The sequence below is a fragment of the Lithobates pipiens genome, unplaced genomic scaffold, assembly GCF_037356315.1.
Source record: "Lithobates pipiens isolate NorthernLeopardFrog02 unplaced genomic scaffold, aLitPip1_a1.2 Scaffold_16, whole genome shotgun sequence".
In the NCBI taxonomy this organism is placed as follows: domain Eukaryota; kingdom Metazoa; phylum Chordata; class Amphibia; order Anura; family Ranidae; genus Lithobates; species Lithobates pipiens.
In genome coordinates, this window is record NW_027507748.1 from 551935298 (window position 1) to 551961686 (window position 26389).

A 26389-nucleotide genomic window follows, 5' to 3' on the forward strand; every position below is an offset into this window, starting at 1 on the left:
CTGATAAAAGTGATCTTGCGGTGAATCCGCCACAGAGACCACTTTTATCATGAAGGAAAACGCACGCCGTTCCCGAAAATAACGGGGTTATGGCAGCTAGCTACTGCCATAACCCCGGTATTTATCGGCAAAATACCGATGTACGGGTACGGCGATTTGCATGAATTGGTTAATGTCCAAAAACAACTACTCACATGTATTGGGAAAAAATGAATGATCCAAGGATGGCAGTGGGTGACGTCTTCTGTGCGTGGCTCCTCCCCCACGTATATGGTATTTTATGGCATTTTATTTGCAGTTATTTAACTCTTAGTGAATTGACCCCTTTATGTTGAGATCGGGTCTCCGTGGAGGCCAAACCATCACTTCAAGGACTCATTGTTTTTCTTTACACTGAAGATAGTTCTTAACCTCTGGAAGATTTTACCTTCTTCATGAACAGGCAATTTTTTGCTGTTCGGCCTTGCGCTACTTTACCTGATAGCTGCACGGTCATGCAGTACTGTACCCAAACAAAATGATATCGTTTTTTTCACACAAATAGAGCTTTCTTTTTGTGATATTCGATAACCACTGTGTTTTTTTTTTTTTTTTTTGCGGTATAAATGAAAAAAAGACAAAAAATGTTGAAAAAAAAACATTATTTTTTACCTTCTGCTATAAAACATGTAAAAAAAATCAACTTTCCTCATAAATACTTACTAAAATGTGTCCTGCTACATGTCTTTGGTAAAAAAAGAAAACCCCAATAAGTGTATATTGGTTTGCGTGAAAATTTTAGCACCTCCAAACTATGGTATATATACTGGATTTTTTTTATACTACTAATGGCAATGATTAGTGACTTATAATGGGTTTCCGAGAATTGGCGGAAATCTGACACTAACTGATGCTGGGGGGGGGGGGGGGGGACTGACTAACTGCCACTGATATTAATTCAGTTATAACACTATACACTGAACTAATGACACTGGCTGGGAAGGTGTTAACATCTAGGAGGATCAAGGGGCTAAATGTGTACCTAACAATGTGTAATATGTGTAAAGTGTGCTGCTTATACTAATATATCTCCAAGTTTGTCATCCCTGCTTTAAAGGGATGTATAACAGAGATATTGTTTTCTCTGTACAGAGCTCTGTGTTGATTCTCAAGACAGAGCTCTGGGCTGTGATTGTACACAGTCTATCAGGAGGTCCCAGCCATGAATCATTACCAGAGACTTGTTGACAGGCTCCCACTGTGTACAATCACAGTGGGTGCCCACGGGGGGAACCTGGAATCAGGCAGCAATGTACAGGTATGCCGCTTTGTCTGTGCAGGCTGCCCATCCGCAGTACATTGCGGATGAGCGGTCTGAAAGCGATTAATTACATTTCTGGGGTTGTCCTGCTACAGAATAAATTTGGGGCCAATCACACGCCTCCCTTATGGTATGACATTATGGATATCTGCCTGTATTTCTCAGCATTGAGGACACCACTGATCCTGACCACATCCCCAACTCCATGTACAGAAATGCAGCCCCAAACTTACAGGGAACCTCCACTATGCTTTACTGTTGCCAGAAGATATTCATTGTTGTACCACTCTCCAGACCTTCGGCAACCAAACTGCTTCCTGCTACAGCAAATATTTCCATTTTTGTCTCATAATTTTGGAACTCTTGCTAACATTTTATTTGCACCGCCCAGTTACTGTTTTTACACATCGTTGAGACACTCGGCCTTGTTTCCATGGCAGAAGTATGGATTTTGGCCACAATTCTGCTATAAAAGCCACTTCTGGCCAGATTTCTCTGCACAATAGATGGGTGTACCTGGGTCCCACTGATTTCTGCCCATTCTGTGTTGACAGCACTGCTGGGCATCTTCCAGTGTCAACGGGAAGTAAGCATGATGTTTCTTTCTTCTGTTGCATCCAGTTTTCTTGGCTGATCACTGAATCTACAGTCCTCAATGTTGCCATTTCTTTGTGCTTCTTCAAAAGAGCTTGAACAGCACATCTCGAAGCCCCAGGCTGCTTGGAAATCTTTGCCTAGAAGAGACCTTGATGATGCAGTATAACTACCTTGGTGTCTTGTTGCTGTGCTCAGTCTTGCTATGGTTTATGACCTGTGACATGAAACAGCCTTCCACAACCTCACCTGAGTAGCAGAGTTTGGCTGTTCCTCACCCAGTTTTAAGCCTCCTACACACTTGTTTCTGTTTCAGTTAATGACTGTGTTTCAATCTACTTATGAAATTGAACTGCTACCTGACGCTAATCCTAGAAAATCCCTGACTTTGTGCAAGAATTAGGGGTGCATTGAATGGAAATTTTGGTACCAAAAATGCAGAATGTGTTACCGGCCTCAAAATGTAAATTAAGAGAGCCGATGATTGTAGACGCGATGAGATAAGGTGATCAGCTTGGCGTGGACTGCAAAGAATCACACAAACAGCATGAGATATGACCACTGACTTTATGGCTGGAATTAGTTTAATTTTTACATAATACATATTTTACATTTTTATAGTCACATGTTTATAAACATTAACAATATATATAATACCGATTTTAACTAAAGTATTTTAAAACGTAGTTACAACAATGAACATTACTATATTTAATAACATATATATCCCTGTTATTCAGTGTTATAGATGATTATCTTTATCTCTCTGGTACACTTTAAGTGTGCAATAATCATACTAGCAATGCATTGCTTTAATACAAATATTATCATGGTAGTACTCTTTTTTAACCACTAGATGGTGCACATTGCATGTCTGTATGATGCAATACATAAGCTTTACATACAATAGGTTTTTTTTCTATATTAAATAACAGAAAACATGTGCTTCTATAAATCTATGCCATTTCCAATAAATCAGGTTTAAATATACCTATTTAGAAAGGTTTAGTGTTTATCATAGACATTTGTTCTGACTAATGCAGTATTTTCATGTTCTTATGCACTTTTCCCTTGTTTCTGACACATGCTGTTCTAAACTTCTAATTACAGCAAAACTATAGCATAAAATCTGCTGAGACTTTTTCTGCATCTGCTCAAGATGTTTAGGAATCTTTCTATCACAGGTTAATACAGATTAGGAACAATTTAGAGTACATACCTGCAAAGAATCACACAAACAGCATGAGATATGACCACTGACTTTATGGCTGGAAGTAGTTTAATTTCCAGTCACATGGTGTGTGGCCTTATATAGACTCTGTTTGTGTACCTTCTCTGCCATCTACTGGTTATTAATAGAATAGAAGGGACATGTTTAGAAATATAAAAAAAAAAATGAATATGTACTTTGCTTTGGGGTGTCTGTTTTGTGACCATATAAACCCCAGTCCGTCACACTCTCCCCTCCTTCAGCTAATGGCTCCCGACATTAAACTCAATTGGTATCTGAACACTATTTAGTGATTTAAGTAACCCAAATAGGTACTTGTTGCCACCAAGGAGCTACGTTAACTACCTGGCATGTCCTGGGAGTAGCTAGCATTGTGTGAGTTTGTATGGTGTGAATCTGACTTGGTATGTATCTTGGCTGACCTAGTGTGTCATATGTAAAGATCTCTTTAGGCTTAACTTGTCTGGTAGATCTTCTGACAGGAGTTGAGTCTTCTCCATCAACATCATTCTCCATTTGCATATCTTGGTTCACAGGTAAGTCTTGACTTAATGAGGGTAATTCTGCAGTGTCTAGTCCCACCATGTCTGTAGCCCAGATTTGGTCACCAACTACTGTTCCATCATTTTGTTCTTGTTCAAGATTGGGTGTGGTAGTTGTAGGATAGAACTCTTCAGCAGAAACTCTTAATGGGATTTTCTGTACGTTTTGAGAGTTTGGTTGAGACACAACACAATCATGACTTTCTGTAGTCTCTGGTATATAAGGATAATACCATCTTTCCTCATCTGAACATTCCTCCTCCTGGTCCACATCCATTCTGGTATCCTTTCTGTTACTTGATTGTATTTGTTTCATCGGTACTCTTGGAATGTGTCCTTCAATTGGTAGGTCATTTACTGGTAGTAAAAGATTTCTGTGCAGTACTCGAATAGTCTTTTTACCACTTTCAGGCTGAATTTTGTACACAGGCCCATCTTTGATTCTTTCTACCACTTTGTGTACTGATTCTTCCCAGTATGAACGAAGTTTACCAGGTCCTCCTCTTTCAGAGAGATTTCGTACTAAGACCCGATCACCCGGTTGAAGAGGTGCTCCTTTTATCTTTTTGTCATAGTACTTCTTCCCTTTAGCAGATGATTTTTTGCTATTCTCGGATGCGATTTTGTAAGCTTCTTGCATTCTAGATGCCCATTTCTGAGTAAATGTTGGTTGACTTTCTGATTCCTTTTCCAAATTTAGGTTGAGCATTAGGTCAATTGGCAAACGAGGAGATCTTCCATACAATAGAAAGAATGGCGAGTATCCTGTGGCTTCATGCCTGGTGCAATTGTATGCATGAACCATATGTGGAAGATGTTCTTTCCAATCTGACTTTTTCTCTTCCTCTAAGGTGCGAAGCATCTGTAACAAAGTACGGTTCAGTCTCTCCACTGGGTTACCCTGTGGATGGTATGGAGTAGTTCTTGAATGAGAAATCCCTGCCAATCGTTGCAATGTCTGAAATAAGTTGTTTTCAAAATCTCTTCCTTGGTCATGGTGGAGTTTCTCTGGATAGCCAAAACGTGGTATGAAATCTTGAAAGATCTTTTCTGCCGCCGTTTTTCCAGATTTGTTCTTAGTTGGATACGCTTGTGCAAAGCGTGTGAAATGGTCAACTATTACAAGTATATACTCATATCCTCCTTTGCTTTTCTCCAAGTGAAGATAATCAATGGATACCAACTCCAAAGGTGAACTGGTAGTAATCGAACCCATAGGTGCTCTTTCGGTGATATTTGGACGCTTTTGTTTGATGCAGCTGCACTTCTTCAGCACATATTCATCAATGTCTTTTTGCATAAATGGCCAGTAAAATCGTTCACGTGCTAGGTGGGTTACCTTCTCAGTACCAATGTGACCCATGTCATCATGAAGATTTCTTAAGACCAATGGTTTTAACTTTTCTGGTAGAACTAGCTGTTTTCGGGTTCCAGAGTGTCGGTAGAGGATTCCTTCATCGACTCTGAGTTTATTCCATTCATGTATCAAACGTCTTGTTTTGCTGGTCATACTCTCCTTTTCTTTGTGGTTTGGAATCCAGTCATTCTCCTTAAGCCAGACCACTTCTCTAATGTTGGTATCGTCTTGTTGTAATGCTCTGATATTCTCCTGAGTCATTGGGCAGATTGTCTGTCCTTTCAGCAATTCTTCGGCCACATCACTTTCTGAGTGAAGAGTCAATGAAGCCACCCATAATGCCTCTTCTTCGTCAACAGCTTTGCTCGCTTGCCACATAGCTGACACAACCTCAGATGGTACAAGCTCTGTGTACTCACTCAGATTCTTCGTGAGTTCCACCGGAAATCGTGACAGTGTATCTGCGTCTGCATTCTGTTTACCTGGCCTGTACTTGATATCGAAGTGGAAATCAGCCAACTCGCCAACCTAGCGATGACCCACAGCATTCAGTCTGGCAGTACTCAATACATATGTCAATGGGTTGTTGTCTGTGTAAACGGTGAATGTTGGAGCGTAGTACAAGTAATCTCTGAATTTGTCACAGACTGCCCACTTGAGAGCTAAAAACTCAAGTTTACCAGAGTGAAGATGGTAATTGCGCTCTGCTGGAGTCAATGTTCTGGAGCCAAACCCAATAACACGAAGTTTTTCTCCTTGTCGTTGGTATAGTACAGCACCTAGGCCTTCATTGGAAGCATCAGTGTGTAAGACGAAGGGTAAATCAAAATCAGGGTATGCTAGAATTGGTGGATTGGTTAGCATGTCCACCAGTCTGGATACTGCAGCTTGATGTTTGGGTGTCCATTGAATCAGTGTTTTAGATGGCACTTGTGCTTTGTTCCCGTTTTTCTTTGTAGATTCCCTCCGATTGTTTTTGGGGATGGATGTAGCAGATTCTCTCTCAGTGTTCTGCAAAAGTTCATACAGTGGTTTAGCCAGTCGAGAGAAATCTTGAATGAAGGACCTGTAGTAGCTCAGGAATCCTAACAAAGATCTGACCCCTCCCACTGTTTTTGGTTCTTTCCTTTTCAAATGTAATACCGCTTCAAGATCTTTTGGGTCAATTTTTATGCCTTCTTCTGACACCATTCGTCCAAGGTATCGAATCTGTCGTTTAAAGAGTTCACACTTCTTCGGTCTAAGTTTGATACCATGCTCACGCATTCGACTAAGCACTTGCCTAATATCATTGACATGCTCCTGAAAAGTTTTGGAGTAGCAAAGTACGTCATCCAAGTATGGAGAACAACATTTGTCTCTGATGCCCTCTAATACATTCTCCATGCATCTCTGAAAAGCTGCTGGGGCATTCGTTAATCCAAATGGAATACGGTTCCACTCCAGGAGTCCCCAGGGGGTGCTGAAAGCCGTCAGATGTCTGGAGTCTTCATGCACAAAGCCTTGATGATATGCACTACCCTGGTCCAGGATTGAGAACCACGTAAATCCTCCTAAGCTATCCAGCAGATCTTGTATTCTGGGTAGTGGATGTCTATCTGGGATAGTCTTTCGGTTTAACTCCCTAAAGTCAACACATAGTCGTAGGCTACTGTCCTTCTTTCGAACACAAACAACTGGTGATGAGTATGCGGAAGAAGATTTTGTTACCCAACCTCGGTCAAGAAGGTTTTGGATATATTCTTTCACTTCTTTGTATAGGGGTTTCGGTATCGAATTGTAGCGTTTCTGGACAGGAGTTTCATCTTTCAGATTTATCCTCAGTTTCAGGTTAGGGATGCATCCTATGTCTCCCTCATCTCGAGCAAAGACATCTGATTCATCATATAACATTTGTCTCGCTATCTCCTGTTCTTCTTCTGAGAGATCTTCCAAATTGACAGGTGGGTGCCACTTAACAGATTTGTTAGTGGGTAGCTGATTTCCAGTGTCCACTTGATTCAACTGGTTTACATGAAACACCCTTTTCTTCTGGTCAATTCCCTTTCCATCGTCTTTGTTTGGAGACAATGGTAGAATCTCAGCTGCTGGAGAAATGGTACCCAATACTGTTCTGGGTGGAAGGTAGATGTCATGTTGAGCACGGTTCAGTATAGGTATCTTCACCAGTTTAGAGAACCCATTTGGCACATCTACCACTGAAGGAAATAGTTCAAGTCCTTCCTCAACTGGATATTCGGGAAGTGGTTCAAATGACATGATTCCTCCTTTCGGCCACGCTCTAATTCTGCATTTGACTTCACAGAGCTCGCCTCCTTTAATCTGGAGTCCCTTCTTCCCCACTTTGACCATACGACTATCGAATATTTCTCCTGGGTCAGTTGCTTGACTGACAGCATTGACAATGTTATTCGCTACACTCTGTCTTACTTTCATAGCTTCACTCAGCAAGATAGTCAGGTTTTGGGTGCTGTTTGGTCGGTCACGGTTTTCTCTGATCAATTCTTCGATAACATTAAACCCAAGAATTGGATTGTCATTACAGCAGTCACTCACCAGCATTGGCACATAAATGGCTAAGTTTCCATGTCCACTACTTTCGAATTCCAGGCAGACTTCAATCCATCCGATGAATGGAATGATAGAACCATTTGCAGCTGTAATGGATAAGTTGTCATCACAAAGTAAATCTTGTATGTGCCTAATGGAGACGCTGGGTAGAAACTTTTCTAACCATGCCTTCCCGACAATGCTGACCAGAGCTCCTGTATCCATCAACATGTCAACCGGAACACCATTCATCCGACATGACAGTAGGCATTTTCCTCCAATTAATTGTGCTACGTGTTGTTTGGAGAATCCATTCTCTTTTGGGAGTGTTCTAGTTGACCGGTGGGTGAATACCCTGTTTACCTTAGCATGGGACAGATCATTTGAGGTGGTCACTGGTTGTCCCTTTCCCAGTGACCATCTGTCGTTTCCCGACTGCCTTCTTTTCTTCAAGCAATCAACCGCTCTGTGTCCTGTCCAACCACAGTAGAAACAATGGTAGCAGTTCTGACTCTCTCGTTTAATGCAATCATCACACCTGGGCTTGCAGTGAGTTGTATCTGGAACTTGAACATTGGTTAGTGACTTAGTCATTTGGTTTCCAACAATAGGAGTTAGCTTCATCATCTTTTCCAGGTTCTTTGTGAGAGCAGAGACCTGTGTTGTTAGTTCCATTAATGCAGTGTGATTTGCTTTAACATCTCCCTCAACTCTCTTTTGCAAGGTGTCTTTTTCACTATTACCTGGTGTCTGTGATGAATGAACAGTAAGAGGTTTATGTTTAGGTGCACTGTTTAAGCGTCTCTGCCTTTCTGTTTCCTCATCAACTGATCTGGTGACTTGCTCTATGATAAAGTCATCCGTTACTGTCAAATCAGACACGTAAGGCTTGATATCTCGTCTAACATTAGAATTTTTCTCATTTAGTCCCTGATACAGTGTATGAAGGAATATGACTTGCACCAGTTTTTTGTCATAGTTAAACTCTTGCCTATCATGTTGTGATGTAGACAGAACTTTTTGTTTTAACCCCACTAGCCTGTAAACAAATTGTTGTGCTGTTTCTCTTTCTTGCTGGGCAGCATTGCTAAGGTCCTGAAATAACTCATTACCACTTCGTTCTCTCATATGTGACTTCAAAAACCTTTTCAATTCAGCAACAGTAAGATCATCTTTGTCAGTCAACATATCTTTAAAATTACCAGGTTTGATTATTCTCAACACTGTGCGTATAATTTCAGATTCAGGGAATTTTTCTGTTAGACCCTCGTCAATTTGTCTGCACACGCTACTGCAACTCATGTCCGAACCATGATCTGAAATTACACAACCATGCATTTTAAATTCTCTACGTGGCAATAAAGCAACAACATCAGTTAATCTCACCACCTCCGATACCTGTTCAGTCCTTGCAGTCCCACTACTTATTTTTTTTGCAGCGGTTGCAATGTCCACAGTTGGTGTACTTTCCTTGTTAAGTTTTAGTTCATTGATCTTGTCTTGGATAATGAGTAGGTAAGACATACCTTGATCTTCCAACTTTTCCAGCTGATCACTTCTCAAGTAGTCTTTAATAAATTCAACAAGTTCCATTTCGTTGGTACCAGTCACTGATGGAACGTCCACGTCTCTTTCATCTTCCAGCGTAATAGCGAGGCTATGCAGCTGTTCTTCATTAAGCAGATGAATTTGTTTCCGGATATCCCACATCAGCGCACGATGAGGAGACGCCATCTCTGTTGCAATCTGAAGACTTGCACTCACGAGGCAGACGACACTCACGACTCTCCTTGTAGCTCTGTAGCAGGCTCACGCTTGTCTCGCGCTTCCTTCTCACTGGTAACACAACGAATCCCGGCACACGAGCCCCCAAAATGTTAGCGGCCTCAAAATGTAAATTAAGAGAGCCGATGATTGTAGACGCGATGAGATAAGGTGATCAGCTTGGCGTGGACTGCAAAGAATCACACAAACAGCATGAGATATGACCACTGACTTTATGGCTGGAAGTAGTTTAATTTTTACATAATACATATTTTACATTTTTATAGTCACATGTTTATAAACATTAACAATATATATAATACCGATTTTAACTAAAGTATTTTAAAACGTAGTTACAACAATGAACATTACTATATTTTAATAACATATATATCCCTGTTATTCAGTGTTATAGATGATTATCTTTATCTCTCTGGTACACTTTAAGTGTGCAATAATCATACTAGCAATGCATTGCTTTAATACAAATATTATCATGGTAGTACTCTTTTTTAACCACTAGATGGTGCACATTGCATGTCTGTATGATGCAATACATAAGCTTTACATACAATAGGTTTTTTTTCTATATTAAATAACAGAAAACATGTGCTTCTATAAATCTATGCCATTTCCAATAAATCAGGTTTAAATATACCTATTTAGAAAGGTTTAGTGTTTATCATAGACATTTGTTCTGACTAATGCAGTATTTTCATGTTCTTATGCACTTTTCCCTTGTTTCTGACACATGCTGTTCTAAACTTCTAATTACAGCAAAACTATAGCATAAAATCTGCTGAGACTTTTTCTGCATCTGCTCAAGATGTTTAGGAATCTTTCTATCACAGGTTAATACAGATTAGGAACAATTTAGAGTACATACCTGCAAAGAATCACACAAACAGCATGAGATATGACCACTGACTTTATGGCTGGAAGTAGTTTAATTTCCAGTCACATGGTGTGTGGCCTTATATAGACTCTGTTTGTGTACCTTCTCTGCCATCTACTGGTTATTAATAGAATAGAAGGGACATGCTTAGAAATATAAAAAAAAAATGAATATGTACTTTGCTTTGGGGTGTCTGTTTTGTGACCATATAAACCCCAGGCCGTCACAAATGCACTGTGCCAAAACCAAGTTTAAAAAAAAATAATTATATTTTTATATATAATTGTAATATATTCACCTTAATTAATATCATCAATTTAAATTAATATGAATTTATTTTGGCCATTATTGGCACCTTTAGTGCAAGAAAAGTCAAGAAAAATGCAGTCTGCAGCCTCTGACCATCTCTTGTATCACGTCTGCAGTCTCTTACTTAGACACACTGCTAATAGTATTAGCATAATTTCCATTCAGTGTACCTCTAGCAGACATGATGCAAGAGATCAATGTAGCCTCACCAGTGCCCATCACATGCAGCCTACCTGTGCCCGTCATATTTAGCCTGCCTATGCCCAGTAGCCTCACCATTGCCCACCATATGCAGCCTGCCTGTGCCCAGCAGCCTCACCCTATGCAGCCTGCCTGTGCCCAGCAGCCTCACCATTGCCCCTCATATGCAGCCTGCCTGTGCCCAGTAGCATCACCAGTGCCTGTCATATGCAGCCTACCTGTGCCCAGCAGGCTCACCAGTGAATGTGGATGCAGCCTACCTGTGCCCAGCAGCTCCCCCAGTGCCCGGATCAGAACAGCGATCTCAGTATGGCACGGAGCGGATTTCAGTAACAACGTCTCACCTCCTGTGATCACGTCACACTGTCCCGCCATTGGATCAGTGTGCAGTCTATCATAGGAGGCAGGACATTGTTACTGCAGTCCATGCAATTCAGCTCCGTGACACACGGAGATCGCGGCGAGGAGAGGAGGAGGGAGGATGGAGGGAGTGGAGGACTGGGCACGCCAGGATGACACTCCTGCCCGCGCCCCCCCAACCCCCTCGGAGGGATTCCCCTGTCAACACTGTCTGGTTACAGGAAAGAAATTCCCTCCATCTATGGCCTGCTTAACCGCTTGCCGACCGCCTCACGCAGATATACTGCGGCAGAATGGCACATACAGACAAACTAATGTACCTGTATGTTGCCCTTTAAGAGACGGCCTGCGCAGCAAGCTCCGTGAGTCATCGAGTCCGCGTTCTGCCTAGTGACAGTGTCACTGATCTCTGCTCCCTGTGATCGGGAGCAGAGATCAGTGAAGTGCCACATGTAGCCACGCCCCCCCAACACTCCCTAGGACATGCTTAACTTCCCCCTAGTGGTTAACCCCTTTACTGCCAGTGTCATTTACACAGAAAACAGTGCATTTGTATAGCACTGATTGCTGTATAAATGACAATGATCCCAAAAATGTGTCAAAAATGTCCGATGTGCCTGCCATAATGTCGCAGTCATGATAAAAATCACTGATCGCCGCCATTACTAGTAAAAAAAGAAAAATTATTAATAAGAATGCCGTAAAACTATCCCGTATTTTATAATCGTTATAACTTTTGCGCAAACCAATCAAATGCTTATTGCGATTTTAATTTACCAAAAATATGTAGAATACGTACCAGCCTAAACTGAGGAAAAAAACAATTTTTATAGATTTTTGGGGAAATATGTATTATAGCAAAATGTAAAAAATGATGCGTTTCTTTTCAAAATTGTCAAGTTTTTTTGATTATAGCGCAAAAAATAAAAACTGCAGAGGTGATCAAATACCAACAAAAGAAAGTTCTATTTGTGGGGAAAAAAGGAAGTCCCTTTTTTTTGGGAGCCGCCGTCGCACGACCGCACAATTGTCAATTAAATCGCAAAAAGTGCTCTGGTCTTTGGCCAGCACAATGGTCCGGGGCTTAAGTGGTTAAAAGTGTATATAGTTTTTGTTTAGAAAAAGTCAATTCATTCCAAAATCAAATGTTAAACGCAAACAACATTTTTCTAACACTCTAATGTTATGGGAATGTTCATACGCAATTTCCTACAAATTTTTGTTCGAAATTATATGACCAGCTTAACTCTGCAACAGCCCTGGAGACTTCAATAATAGGCTCAGTGGGTGCCCTTATGCCGCGTACACACGACCAGACTTATGTCCGACAGACTTCCGAAGGAGTTCTGCCGGAGTTCTGACAGAGTTCTGACGGACTTTCCGACTGAGCGGACTTGGCCACACACAATCACACCAAACTCCGACGGATTCGAACGTGATGACGTATCGACTGGACTCGAATAAGGAAGTTCATAGCCAGTAGCCAATAGCTGCCCTAGCGTCGGTTTTAGTCTGTCGGAATAGCATACACACAAGCAAATTTTTTGGTAGGAACTGGGTCCGGCGGAGTTCCGTCAGAAAAATTTGAAGCATGTTCCATTTTCTAAAGTCTGTCAGACTTTTGCGAATCAAAAGTCCGTTGCAGCCCACACACGATCGAATAGTCTGCCGGAATCATTCAGTCAGACTTTGGATGTTGAAAAGTCCGCTCGTGTGTACGGGGCTTTTGACTTCTGTATTAAGGTCCTAAAACTTTCTACGTGCTCAGTCCTTCGATAATACTATTCCTATAGCTTGGAGGGTGAGCATCCAATGGTCCTCAGGAGCCACTCTCAGTCTTTATCCTCTTGTGCTCATCTATGAGGAAACCCTAATCTTTCACGCTTTCTAAAAATACCTCACCCAAAACTTTGGACTAAATTTGGTAGTACAACCCTATAGGATATTATAAACCAACAAAAGGGGTTCCATGGTGTAATGGTTAGCACTGGATTCTGAATAAACCAACAAAAGCTCATTCCCTTTTACAGCCTAAGAGCGTTATTTAACTTCCCTAACTTCTTCCATTTTTGCTACCTGCGGGTTACAATGATTGAGATCAACTCTACAAACTTCTTCCATTTCCAAGCCAACATCTACCATATATGGTCAACATCTACCAAATACCGCACCTGAGTTTATTTATTTTTACCTGAATGCATTCAGGTTAACAAAAAAAGAATCCTTCTGTGCATCGACAATTTGGGGGTTGAGAGCTCAGCTGAATTTGAACCACCAGAGAACATCCTTTTGCTGAGAGGAGAGAGCCCAAGCTTCCCCAGTAATGGTCACAGGGGAGTCATGTCTGGAGGTTCCACTGGAAGGGGACTAGGCGTTTTAAACTGCTGCCCACATGGACGGTGTGCTACTTCCTGTAGATTGAGACTTGCTGTTCAGTATTGACTGTGTTTATGGCCCTGTGGACTATTTTCCCTTGTTGTCCTACATTGCTAGTCTGTGGACTCTTTCTCCTCGTGTCTCTACTCCTCTCACAACTGCTGCTTGTGTGGTCCTAAAACGGCAGTCAGGACACACAGCTCTCTGAGGACCCATGATAAGCCTGTAAAGAACCTCTGCCCCCTCACCCTTCTCTCCTTGCCACCCTACCTGGATTCCCCATGGCTGAGCTTGCTGTGCCCATATTAGTAGCCTGTGCAATGGACTTAACCCTTGCTGTGAGGGAGTTACTGCCCTGTGTGCTGGACTTAACCATTGCTGTGCCGCATTGTAGCCTACTCTGCTGTGCCTGGATCACTGCCGTGTGACACTGGTCTTAACCCTTGTTGTACCAGATTGCCCATATTTCCTGTGTGTGCCCATCCATTGTGAGCCTATGTTTGCCCAACCTCCCAATAAAGAATCCAGTGAACCTGTTCCGCCAAAACCTCATCACAGGTTTTCTTTACCCACTTCCCACCCAAGTAGTCATATGACACCCTGGAGTTTGAGTGAAGATACCTTAATGATGCCTGCAGCTACAGGCTTCATTCAATATATAGCCATAAATTCAATTTATCTTTTTTTTTTCCAGCACATGATTACCTGCAATGTAAAAGCCATCATAGCCCCCCCTTTAATCTCAGGTTTTCCAGCATAGAGAAGAGATCTGGTACTTATAGAGCCCAGATCTCTCCATAAAGAGGACCTGTCATGCCCTATTCCGATTACAAGGGATGTTTACATTCCTTGTGATAGGGATATAAGTGCTAATAAAAAAAGCGTCCCCATCCCCTCCTGCTCACATTCAGAAGCAAACGCATACGTAGGTCGCATCCGCATATGTAAATTGCGTTCAAACTACACATATGAGGTATTGATGCAATCGCTAAAGCGAGAACAATAATTCTAGCATAAGAAAATCTCTGTACCGAAGTTTGTTGCCATTCCACGAGCGTGTGCAAATTTAAAATGTTAGGTATGTATTTACTCAGCATAACATCTTCCACATTACACAAAAAATTGCGTATGAAAAATTGCTGCGCAAATACCATGTGACCCCCGAGGGTCTATGCTAAAAATATATATATATATATATATATATTTATATTTATAATGGATTAGGGGTTCTGAGTAATTTATGAGCAAAAAGATACATGTAGGAGAGGAGTGTCAGAAGAGGCCCGGTATGGAAGTGGATAAAAAGGATTTTTTTTAAAGGGATCAATTAAGCACTCACAGGTTTTTTTTCATCATACAGGAAGATGTCTGTAAGTGATCCTGCATCTTTTGCTGGCTAGTTTGCAAATGTTTTCACAGTAACCAATGTCAATGATGCAGGTCACAGACTAAATTCTATCGGAAATGCCTAAATTGTCCAAGTGCCAAGAGGTGCCACATCCTGACGGTAACTCAAAAAGAACAAAGAGGGGAGGGACTTTAGAGGTGCCAATATGGACACAAAATTATATCAAAATATAGAAAAGTTTATTGATACATAGAATTTTAAAAGAATATGGAGATAAAAGACATGCACACAAAGATGCATGTTATGTGGAAACAGAATTTGCAAAAAATGCCATTCTTCAAGAAAGCATTACGACCCAAAGGGACCCTTATGCGATTCAACTCGCTGAGTCTTCAGGGTATTCTTTATTTGGGGGTGCAGTGAATGGACACTGTAAAATAAATGCTAATTCATGACATACAGTAAAAAATAATTATATATTAACATCATATGTTAATTATGCAAATATATCTTAAACAATATAGTTTAAAGACTGAATGCAGACACCAAGAAAAGAAAAAGTTCCGGGAGCTATTCCCAGCTCGCGTGGCCCCCACACAGTTCTCTGGAGTGCAGGATCATCTCCAATTCCTGGGCTTTTATCTTTTCTGTTTTCCACCATGGATGTAGTCCATTACTGCAATCACCTTTGGATTTGGACCTTTTTGGTCCTGGAGTAGTTGCGTGGTTCTCAACATTCGGGTCACTCTTATGTACCTCTGAAGTTCAGGGTCCGTGCTCGGCGTGCTGGCATTATTGCATCAGTCTGATGCACGTACCATGGACCTTGCTACAGCCAGATGTGACATCACGCAACTACCGTAAGTAGCGTTTCTGTCCTACGGTGTGTGATGGGAAAAGTATGGTGGCTGAAATGCACACTGTATGCAGTTGTGTCTTTTTAAGAAGATCTAGCCCTATTGGCCTCCCTTCTGTCATAATATACATCAGGGTCTATTATTGGCAAATTGCCTGTACTACAACCCCCCATAATGAATATATAAGGGGTGATTGTCCCTTCAGCAGAAGGTGCACATCTTTTAACATGCAGATGACTGTTGCCAGATACTACTATATGACATATTTGGTGAGTTAGCTAATGGGATATTATGAGGTTCTGAGTTGTACCCATTGTGGACATTTATAGTATTTATTTTTGTTTTCTATACAGGCTATTATGGTTTTCAGAAATATTTGAACACAAAGCCTTTACCTGTTGGTAAATCTTTATACTCCCTTCTGAATGCATCAAGCCCTCGCCTATAGACAGTCAATCCTTCTGCTTTAGTAGCCCTTTTTGGATTGTTTATACTATGACCTTTTTGGTCAAAAACATCCAGGTATACAAGATCCTTATCTATAATGAGATGTACCCCAATAGCTTTTATTATAAAAGTTACATGTATATGTATATACATGTTAGGAACTTTTTTCATGTTGACCATATGCTCTCTGCCCCTCAATGTGGGGTGCCTCTTTGGTCTCGTTTCTGGATATGATATTCATTTAAATATTTATTATATAATAGGATACTTTCTCTTGAATTGCCTCCTGGCTTCTGGACCCCCCCCCCCTTTTTTTGGTGTCTGCATACAGTCTTCAAAGCTATATTGTGTAAGATAAATTTGCATAATTAACACGTTTCTTTGTATATAAATAATAATTTTTCACTGTATGTCATTAATCTGTGTTTATTTTGCAGTGTCCATTCACTGCACTCCCAATTACAGAACCCCCTGAAGACTCAGCGAGTCGAAACACATAGGGGTTGCTTTAGGTTGCAATGCTTTCTTGAAGAATGTAATTTTTAGCAAATTCTGTTTGCATTTAAAACATATCTTTATGTGCATGTCTTTTATCTCCATATTCTTTGAAAATTGCATGCATCAATAAACTTTTCTATATTTGATATAATTTTGTGTCCATATTGGTGCCTCTAAAGTCCCTCCCCTCTTTGTTCTTTTTTGATTTTTTTCAGGTCACAGACTACCGAGTGCTTATCTGTGATACTAAATTAACATTTTACTGGGCTAATAAACCACAGATGGTGCAGACGCAAGTATGTGGGTAAAGTAAAAGATCAAATCAAGGGAGACACCACAAGTCGGGCTGAAATGCATCAATGTAGGGCCATGCCCTCTTATCCCACATACCTGTGCTGATGCACCCTAGACTAAGCTCCATGTCTGCTTAGGGGATACAGTCGCTCTGCTGCTAAGTGCTACTATTGGATATACAATCCAATCCTGTGGGACAGCAGCTCTGGTGACAGTTCAACTTTATATCTGTGGTGGGACCAGTGGCAATAAATATCGAAAGGATCTGTCAGTACCTGCGAGGAACGGCTGGCCCTGCTGGGGTCTCTATACACTTTGATCATATCAGCTGTACTTCCTTTGGTACATCTGGAGTTTGAATGCAATTTAAAACAGGCTGGATCAAAGACACGATATTGAGCCTTTGTACAGGTGCACACTAAGGGACGTCACTGTCACAGTGCATATCTCGCCACATTATATTATTTCCTGTGGTATGCACCCAGTTGCAGACTTTGAGACCTAGTATACTTGCATCTGTGAGTGATCTTTGTATACACAGGACAGATTTCATCCAGACTGCAAACATGCAAGCATCTGCCATCCCTGCATGCATACAATTGGGGATTATATAGTGCTGCACAGTTCATATCTTGTTACATTATGGGCTCCTGTGGTATGCACCCAGAATTGGATTTTGATATTTGTACACACGACATACAGTGCCTTGCAAAAGTATTCACCCCCACCCATTGGCATTTTTTGTGTTTTGTTGCCCTCAAAACCCGGAATTAACATGGATTCTTTGAGGATTTGCATCATTTAATTTACAGAACATGCCCACAACTTTGAAGATTTTTTTTATGGTGAAGCAAACAAATAGGACAAAATAACAGAAAAAGTCAATGTGCATAACTATTCACCCCCCTAAAGTCAATATTTTATAGACCCATCTTTTGCGGCTTTCACAGCTCCAAGTCGCTTTGGATAAGTCTCTATGAGCTTGCCACATCTTACCACTGGGATTTTTGCCCATTCCTCCTTGGAAAACTGCTTCAGCTCCTTCAAGTTGGATGGTTTGTGCTTGTGAACAGCAATCTTTAAGTCTGACCACAGATTTTCTATTGGATTGAGGTCTGGGCTTTGACTAGACCATTCCAACACATTTACATGTTTCCCCTTAAACCACTCAAGTGTTAGCAGTGTGTTTGGGGTCCTGCTGGAAGGTGAACCTCCGTCCTAGCCTCAAACCACACAGGGTGGTACAGGTTTTGCTCAAGAATATCCCTATATTTAGCACAATTCATCTTTCCTTCAACTCTGACCAGTTTCCCAGTCCTGACTGCTGAAAAACATCCCCACAGCATGATGCTGCCACCACCATGTTTCACGGTGGGCATGGTGTTCTTTGGGTGATGTGATGTGTTGGGTTTGCTCCAGACATAGCATTTTCTTTGATGGCCAAATAGTTCAATTTTAGTCTCGTCAGACCAGAGCACCTTCCTCCATACATTTTGGGAGTCTCCCACACACTTTTTCGCAAACTCAAAATGTGCCATTTTGTTTTTTTGCTGAAAGTAATGGCTTTCTTCTGGCCACTCTTCATTAAAGCCCACCTCTATGGCACGTATGGTTTATTGTCGTCCTATGTACAGATACTCCTGTCTCTGCTGTAGAACTCTGCAGCTCCTCCAGGGTTACCTTAGGTCTCTGATTAATGCCCTCCTTGCCCCGGTCTGTGAGTTTTGGTGTGCAGCCGTCTCTTAGCAGGTTTGCTATGTTCTTTCAATTTGGTTATGATAGATTTGATGGTGCTCCTAAGGATCTTCAAAGATTATGATTTTTTTTTTTATAACCTAAAGCCCCATACACACTATCAGATTTTCTGCTGATTTTTCTTTTTTTCAGATTTACCAAAACCATGTAGTGCAAGGGCCTGCCTGATTGCATACACATTTAAACTCCTAAGGTTTGACCTCATATTATATGGTTTTGGTAAATCTGAAGGAAAAAATCAGCAGAAAATCTGATAGTGTGTATGGGGCTTAACCCTGACTTGTACTTAACAACATTGTCCTTTAGGCTGGGTTCACACTGCTGCGGAAGCGAGAACCGGATGTGATTCGCACCGCAGTGCAAATCACATCCGATCTCTGTGTGATGCGAGTTCAGCCATACAGATAGTATGGCTGAATTCGCATCGCACCCGCTGCAAACTCGCACGGGACCCTTTTTTGGTCCGCAGCAGAATCGGATCGCATGGGTGTTCACACCATGCGATCCGATTCCTGTCCGAGTTTGCAGATCGCACTGCGATATGCGGACTGATCTGGGGGGTGTCATTAACATTTCACTGACGCTCCCAGCAGTCCGCATAGGGCAGTGTGAACTGCCGACGGGAGGCATGCGATGCGGGAAAACGCAGCGGATTCGCGGCGTTCCTGCATCGCTCCGGTGTGAACCTGGCCTTAGTCTTCATGGCAGTGTTTGGTTAGTTGTGCCTCTGGGCCCTTTCAAAAAAAGTGTGTATATGTAATGACAGATCATGTGACACTTAGATTGCACACAGGTGGACATCATTTCACTAATTATGTGACTTCTGAAGGTAATTGGTTGTACCAGATCTTTTTATGGGCTTCATAACAAAGGAGGTAAATACATACGCACATGCCAATTATCCGTTTTTTATTTCTGAAAAATATTTTTATGTATATATTTTTCTAATTTTATTTCCCCAACTTAGATTATTGTGTTCTGATCCATCACATATAATTCAGATAAAAAATACTTTTGCAAGGAACTGTGTATTACCCAGGCTGTCTACCTGCAAGCATTTTCCATATTTGCATGCATGCAACCAATGATTTTATAGAGCTTCAGTACACTCTGGCTTGTGGGTGGACTCAGGATTGAACTAGAGGCAAAATGTACTTTGGGAAAAATCATAGAGCTTCATCGGCCAGCTAGCTCAAGCTTGGGGGTTCCTGGGGAGGGGGGTTAAGGGAAGGCACTTTTTTATATTTATGGGTTTTTCAATATATTTTTATAATTGGTTGGTAGCTGACTTGGTGTCTGTGCTTTTTCTTTGTTGACATACCAAACAAGTCATAATATGCTGCGTTCTCTGAATTGATTAATCTACATAACAATGCTCACTGATTTGAGTTACAACTCAATGACATAATCATAATGGTATGTAAAGATGTGTTGTCAGCTGAGAACACAGCCCATATCACAGTTGCAGTTTTATCTAGGGCAGGGCACCAGGCACTCTCCAGGTTAGATATTAACCACTTCAGCCCTGGAAGATTAGGCTGCTCAATGACCAGAGCACTTTTAGGCTCCATGCACACTGTAGCTCATAAACTGCAGTTTATTGGAGTTTGGGCGTTTTTTTTTTTTTTTTTTTAAAAGCCCATAAACTCCACTCTATGTTAGCCTATGTGTCCATGCACACCTGGACGTTTTTTTAGCTTTAATGAGCAGTGGAGTTTATGGGCTTTTTTCTGAACGGCGGAAATTTGCGTTCAAAGTGCCGTTTTTCACTGTCAAAAACGCTGATAAACGCTCATAAACATGCGTTAGTGTTCAGCATTATTTTTTCAATGCATTGTGGGAGTTTGGAATGCACTGTGGGATTTTTGGAGTGTCCTCTATGTATTTTTATTGAAAACGCTAATAAACGCTAGTACAAAACGCTGTTAAAAGCACGTTTTTCAACTAGCGTTTTCTGCCAGCAATCTGGCATCCAGAAAAAGCTTTTTTTTGAGCTTCAGTGCGCATGGAGCCTAACAATTTGGCACTGCACTGCTTTAACTGGTAATTGCGCACTCATGCAATTCTGTACCCAAACAAAATGCGCATCCTTTTTTCCCCCACAAATAGAGCTTTCTATTGATGGTATTTGATTGCCTCTGCAATTTTTATTTTTTGTGATATAAAACTGAATTTTTTTTCTACTTTTTGTTATAAAAAAAATTCAATATACTCAATTTTAGTCATACATTTAGGCCAAAATGTATTCAGCCACAAGTCTTTGGTAAACAAAATGTTAATAAGCGTATATTTATTGGTTTGCGCAAAAGTTATAGAGTCTAGGGAAAAAAAAAATATTTTCTTTCTTCATTTTCAAAAATAAATGAAATCTGCAAAATACTCAACATGCCTCTTAGCAAATACCTTAGGGTGTCTTTCCACAATGGGGTCATTTGGGGGGGGGGGGGGGGGGTTGTGATATGTGGACATTTCAGGGCCTCCGTAACTGACAGGTAGTGAGGAAGTGAAATCAACATTTTACACTCTTAGAAAGCCTGAAGGCGGTGATTGTTTTTTTCAGGGTCCTGTACACAGCTATGCACCCAAAAAGTCTCACACGTGTAATATGCTTGTACTCAGGAGAAGCAGCAGAATGTATTTTAGGGTGTAATTTCACATATGCCCAAGGCATGTTTGAGCAATACAGCATTTATGACAACTTTGTGCAAAAAAACAATTTTTTTTTAAAATTTTCCTACAACTTATGGCAAAAATATGAAATATTCCATGGACTCAACATGACTCTCATCAAATAGCTTGGGGTGTTTACTTTCCAAAATGGGGTCATTTTGGGGGGGGGGGGGGGGGGTTGTGCTATCTTCGCATTTTATGGCCTTCAAAACTGTGATAGGTAGTTGTGACAGACGCTTTTGGAGGGGTCTGAATGCCAGCCTCTTGCTTTGCGATTATGGGCCCTGGCATTTGGGGGAATGGTGCTCTTTGTGAGCTGTATGCCTGGGTACCCTGGAGGAGGTGTTACTTTAGATTCAGGTCCATGTCCCCCAACACACACAGACTCTGGGAACCCTGTATATGCCTAAAGACTATTCTTGGTTCTTAATTCTGAACAATACCTGATCATTGAAAGAGCTACCTCACCTTGACCTCCAGAGACAGACTGTCTGGTCACCTAGACTGACTTAAGTACTGTGTTAATTTACATGTTAATTATGTAATTGTCTTTTAAGTTGTTGCTATAGGAGAGGGGGAAGTATAGATGAGCAGCCCTACCTCATTATCTAACGCCTTGTGTTAAGTGTATAAAAAGGCTGTATTCTGTCCAATAAAGAATTCAAGATTCTACAAGCTATTTTCGGCTAGACTTGTATTCAATGCAGCTATAATAATATATCTCTCTGATGGTCAGACTGGAGGAAGCGGGATATACTGACGGAAGCACTCAGAGTATCGATAGGATCCATCACAGTAGTGAGGAGTGAAATCAAAAATGTACATCCCGGTGCTTTGTTTCGGGGTCCTGTACGTGGCTAGGCTCCCAAAAATTCTCACACATGAGGTATCCCCATACTCAGGAGAAGCAGCAGAATGTATTTTGGGGTGTAATTCCACATATAACCATGCCAAGTTTGCACAATATATCATTTAGTGACAACTTTGTGCAAAAAAAAAAAAAACCCACAAAAAAGTGCAATTTTCCCAAAACTTGTGGCAAAATATAAAATACATGAATAATTGAGTAAGCTGTGCTAAATCATAAACCCACACAATATTCAATGAAGTAAAAAACATTAGACAAAATTTCAATAATAATGTGCAAAATTAGGCCTATTACCCCCAGTCCTAAAGAATAAGGGTTATAGGATAATTGATCACAGTGAACAACGGAAAGAAAAAAAGAGAAAAACAAAAAATATAAAACAAAATAGTGAACACCCAATGTGTAATTATATAAACATTTAAATTCCAACAGAGTCCAATATAGATGAAATCGTCAAATCTTCTACTGTGTAGCAAGTGCTTGATCCACCACCATACAGCCAAAATTACTCCTTACCAGAATTTCATGACCCCCCACTACAGAGGGTCACCAACAGCATGTAACAATAGATATCTCCCACTTCAGAACGGTCTCAGCTGTTCTTCTCCCTCCACCGATATCATGACCAGGTTGTCAAACAAGTATCTTTAGTTATCTCCCATATATTAGGTCACATGTGCCAATTCCATGCAAAAGAAATGAAGCTCTAATAGTGTAAAACCTTTTAATATAACTCAAATATAAAAACAAAAATGCACTTACAAAGCACAAAGGAAAGATCAGCCTCAAGTCCGATGCGCCGGCCGGACACAAACGGACACACTCGTCGTTCCTGGGTACAATTCCTTCGTAAGGAGTGATGTCAGCGCATCGCTCATCCCTACGCATTTCGCAAAAAATTGCATCATCCAGGGGCACGAGCGGCACGCTGTGTCACCTCTATTTATACTGCCACGTCCTCACCAAGCCTCGCTCTGGGCCCTCGGCATTTCCCGCTCAAACCAAGCCTCATTTTCGATAGCCAATCGGTTGATCAGATTCCCAAAGAGGCCACCCCTCCCATAGTACTCAATTTGGCCAATCACCATATTGGATCACCCATAGCTTCCTCTTTAACCAAGCCTCATTCGTGTCAATAGGTGGGATACCCAATCCCACAGCTTGATGGCCATCCTAGGGGTTTCACCTTCCCATATACGACATCCAATCAGAAGCTAGATTTTTTCCCCCCCACCCCTTGCCAGTGTGATGATGACTTCTGCTTAACCAAGCCTCATTTTGACTTGTAAACAAAGCCAACATGACATCCAATCAGAAGCTAGATTTTTTTTCCCCCACCCCTTACCAGTGTGATGATGGCTTCTGCTTAACCAAGCCTCATTTTGACTTCTCAAAAAACTGATGACAGTTTAGGATAGAGACATCGAGACCAGTGGTGGTGTCATGGTTGGGATTTGAACCGGCGGCCCTTCTTGCTGCTGGATGAGAGTGCTAATCACTACACCACTGTGGTTACCAGCACTCATCATGTCTGCCTGTCCATGTAGGACGAGGCACGGTAAGATGGGCATATATCAGGATTATTTGAATGGATGTCATGTTAGCTTTGTTTACAAGTCAAAATGAGGCTTGCATACAAAGGGTCTTTGAGAAAGTCATGTGATACGTGACGCAACGCGCCAGGGAGGAGTCTAGGTGTCGAGCGTCACTTCCGGTCGCGGCCGAGACCGGAAGCACCGTTATTTCGTTACTTCAATGTAAGTGTGGCTATTTTATTTAATAAATTGTTTTATGGTACTACACATTGGCAGCCCCCTTCCTTGCTCTTTCATATATTCGGAGTGCTGATAGTGGAAGTATTGAGTCTGGTTCCCGGAGGTAGACTGACAAGAGGTGGAAGATTCCCCTACCCACTACTCCTTAAGCGGCATCTGGGCCTTTAGGACCGGTCTTTGAGAGTGCTTATAGTGGAAGAACATATTCTGGGTCCCGGAGGTATATTGATACGAGGTGGAAGATTCCCCTACCCACTACTCCTTAAGCGGCATTTGGTCCTTTTAGGACCTTCCTTTATGGTGTGTGTGTTAGCTCTACTGGCACTAATTTGATGTTGCCTAGGGCGACGCAGACCCTGACTGATGCTAAAACTTGATATCATCCACCGGGCGATCAGGGGGTAAACCTTTATTGGGTAATATACAGCGGGAGCACTGTTGCTATAAAAAAAAACAACTAACCAGCGTCACCATAACACTTATACAGTGATCACTGTTGACAGGTGGTGAAAGGGTTAACTAGGGGGCAATCAGGGGGTACCTGACCCTATAAAACCTGAAAAACCTGACGGTGAAACTAATCATCAAACTAGCGTCACCCGTGACACAAATACTGCGATCAGAAAAAAGATCTATTAGTGGCACTGGTGACAGGGGGTGAAAGGGTTAACTGGGCGGCGATCAAGAGGTTAAACCTTTATTAGGGGAGTACCCTAGACCCAACAGGGTCTACTACTAACTGCCATAACACTTATTACAGTCACAAATGACACCAATGCAGTGATAAATCTGAAAACTGCAATTGGTGACACAGTGACAGGGAGTGAAGGGGGTAACTGGGGGGAAATCGGGGTGTAACAAGTGTTCCTATGTTTATTGGTGTTAGTGTAGTGTTGTGCAACTCATGGTTGTCCTATCTCCTCTCACTGGAATCGAAAAGACTCCACGAGGAGAGATGACATCCCTTCCTCCTGTCTGTGTTTACACTTAGACAGGGGATTGATTTCATTCGTTAGGACCGATCAGCAGGTCCAGGCCATAAATCATTGGCCGGACGTGAGGACTGATCGGTCCTCTAACCAATCCGACCACCGCAGGCACTGGGAGGGAGGGACGTACAGGTATGCCCATTTGTCCACCTGTGCCAATCTGCTGACGTAAATCAGCGCGTGGCGGTCGGCAAGTGGTTAAAAGTTCCCTCGATAAAAAAAAAAGTTTTTGAAATAATTACACCAGATAAACAAAGTGGAGTAAGGCTAATGTGTTTACTTGCAACTACTCATAGGGCAATAGGAAACTACAGAACATGCCAGCCAATCAGGATTTATCTTTCGTTCGTATAACTTTAGTAAAATCAAAGTTGGTAAATAGGTGGTACCGCCCTTTACATAATTTCTCTGCTGTTTTCTATATAAGATCATATGTTTTACTATAGAAATTTTAATGGATTATTAGGATTAGTCATTTATGCAATACAAAGAGCAGAACTGAGCAGTGGAGTAATCCACAGGAACCAGAGTTCACATTACTAAAATGAAAACCCTGCGATCACCAAGTTTACAAAAAAAAACTGCTAAAAACAGAGCAGAATTATCAGGATTTTTCAGTGAAAATCTTTATGTTGTATTAAGAATCTATACTTTGCTTTATTTTAGTCTAGGTCTATTGGAATGCCGTAGGCAGTCAACAAAGAAATAAAAAAATTAAACATTAGATAATGTAATACTAATTTTTAATTAAATTGGTACCCTCACCAAATGCATTTGAAAGAACGGTTTGACATCAAGATGAAGGCAATACATTTTGAAGGACAGCAACTAAATTCAATAAAACTGTAACAATCATTTAAATCTAAACTCTGGTTCTCCTTGGTTGCTAATGCAGCATTGTTGCAAAATAAATGATGTAGCACAATTAAGTTTACTACAACTAAATCATCAAATAAGGTCCATAGCATCCACCACCAATGTGCTGTGATGAATGACACTATCTTCAAATCCACCAGATGCCATGCTGGCTGTGCATGCATTTTGCTCACCCTTTGGCTATATTGCTACATTAGCCACTGTTCCATAGGATGCTCATTCTCTTTGGCTGGCACCAAAATCAATTACAGACTACATGTAAAAATAGAATGGGAAAAATAGTGCCCTCTGTATTTAAATGCTTTATCAAGCCCATGGTTACAATGGTGCAAATTGCCATATCAAAGTTGCATAGGATCAAAGTTCCATAGTCAATTTCTGGATATGATACCGGTCATATCGGTGTGACTCCAATTTGTACAGATTTTGAAAATGTTCCTACACTATTCTTGGCGATTTCATGTGCGACGTGCATTGACCTCTGTGCATGAAATCACACAGATGTCGGCAAGCTGCACACAATTGCGCTGAAG

The 26389-nt window shown here is 41.3% G+C and overlaps 1 protein-coding gene across 1 annotated transcript in view; it reads right to left on the bottom strand.

Annotated features, from left to right (window-relative positions):
* Positions 1 to 1876: 1876 nt before the first annotated feature.
* LOC143984182 (uncharacterized) overlaps positions 1877 to 26389 on the bottom strand; it is a 33763-nt gene continuing 9250 nt past the window's right edge. Inside the window, exons 2-3 of the mRNA XM_077484478.1 lie at positions 6866 to 9528; positions 1877 to 2034 (exon numbers count right to left, since the gene is read on the bottom strand). Coding sequence (XP_077340604.1) covers positions 1877 to 2034; positions 6866 to 9308 — 2601 coding nt within the window. The 5' untranslated portion in view covers positions 9309 to 9528. The remainder of the gene's footprint in view (positions 2035 to 6865; positions 9529 to 26389) is intronic.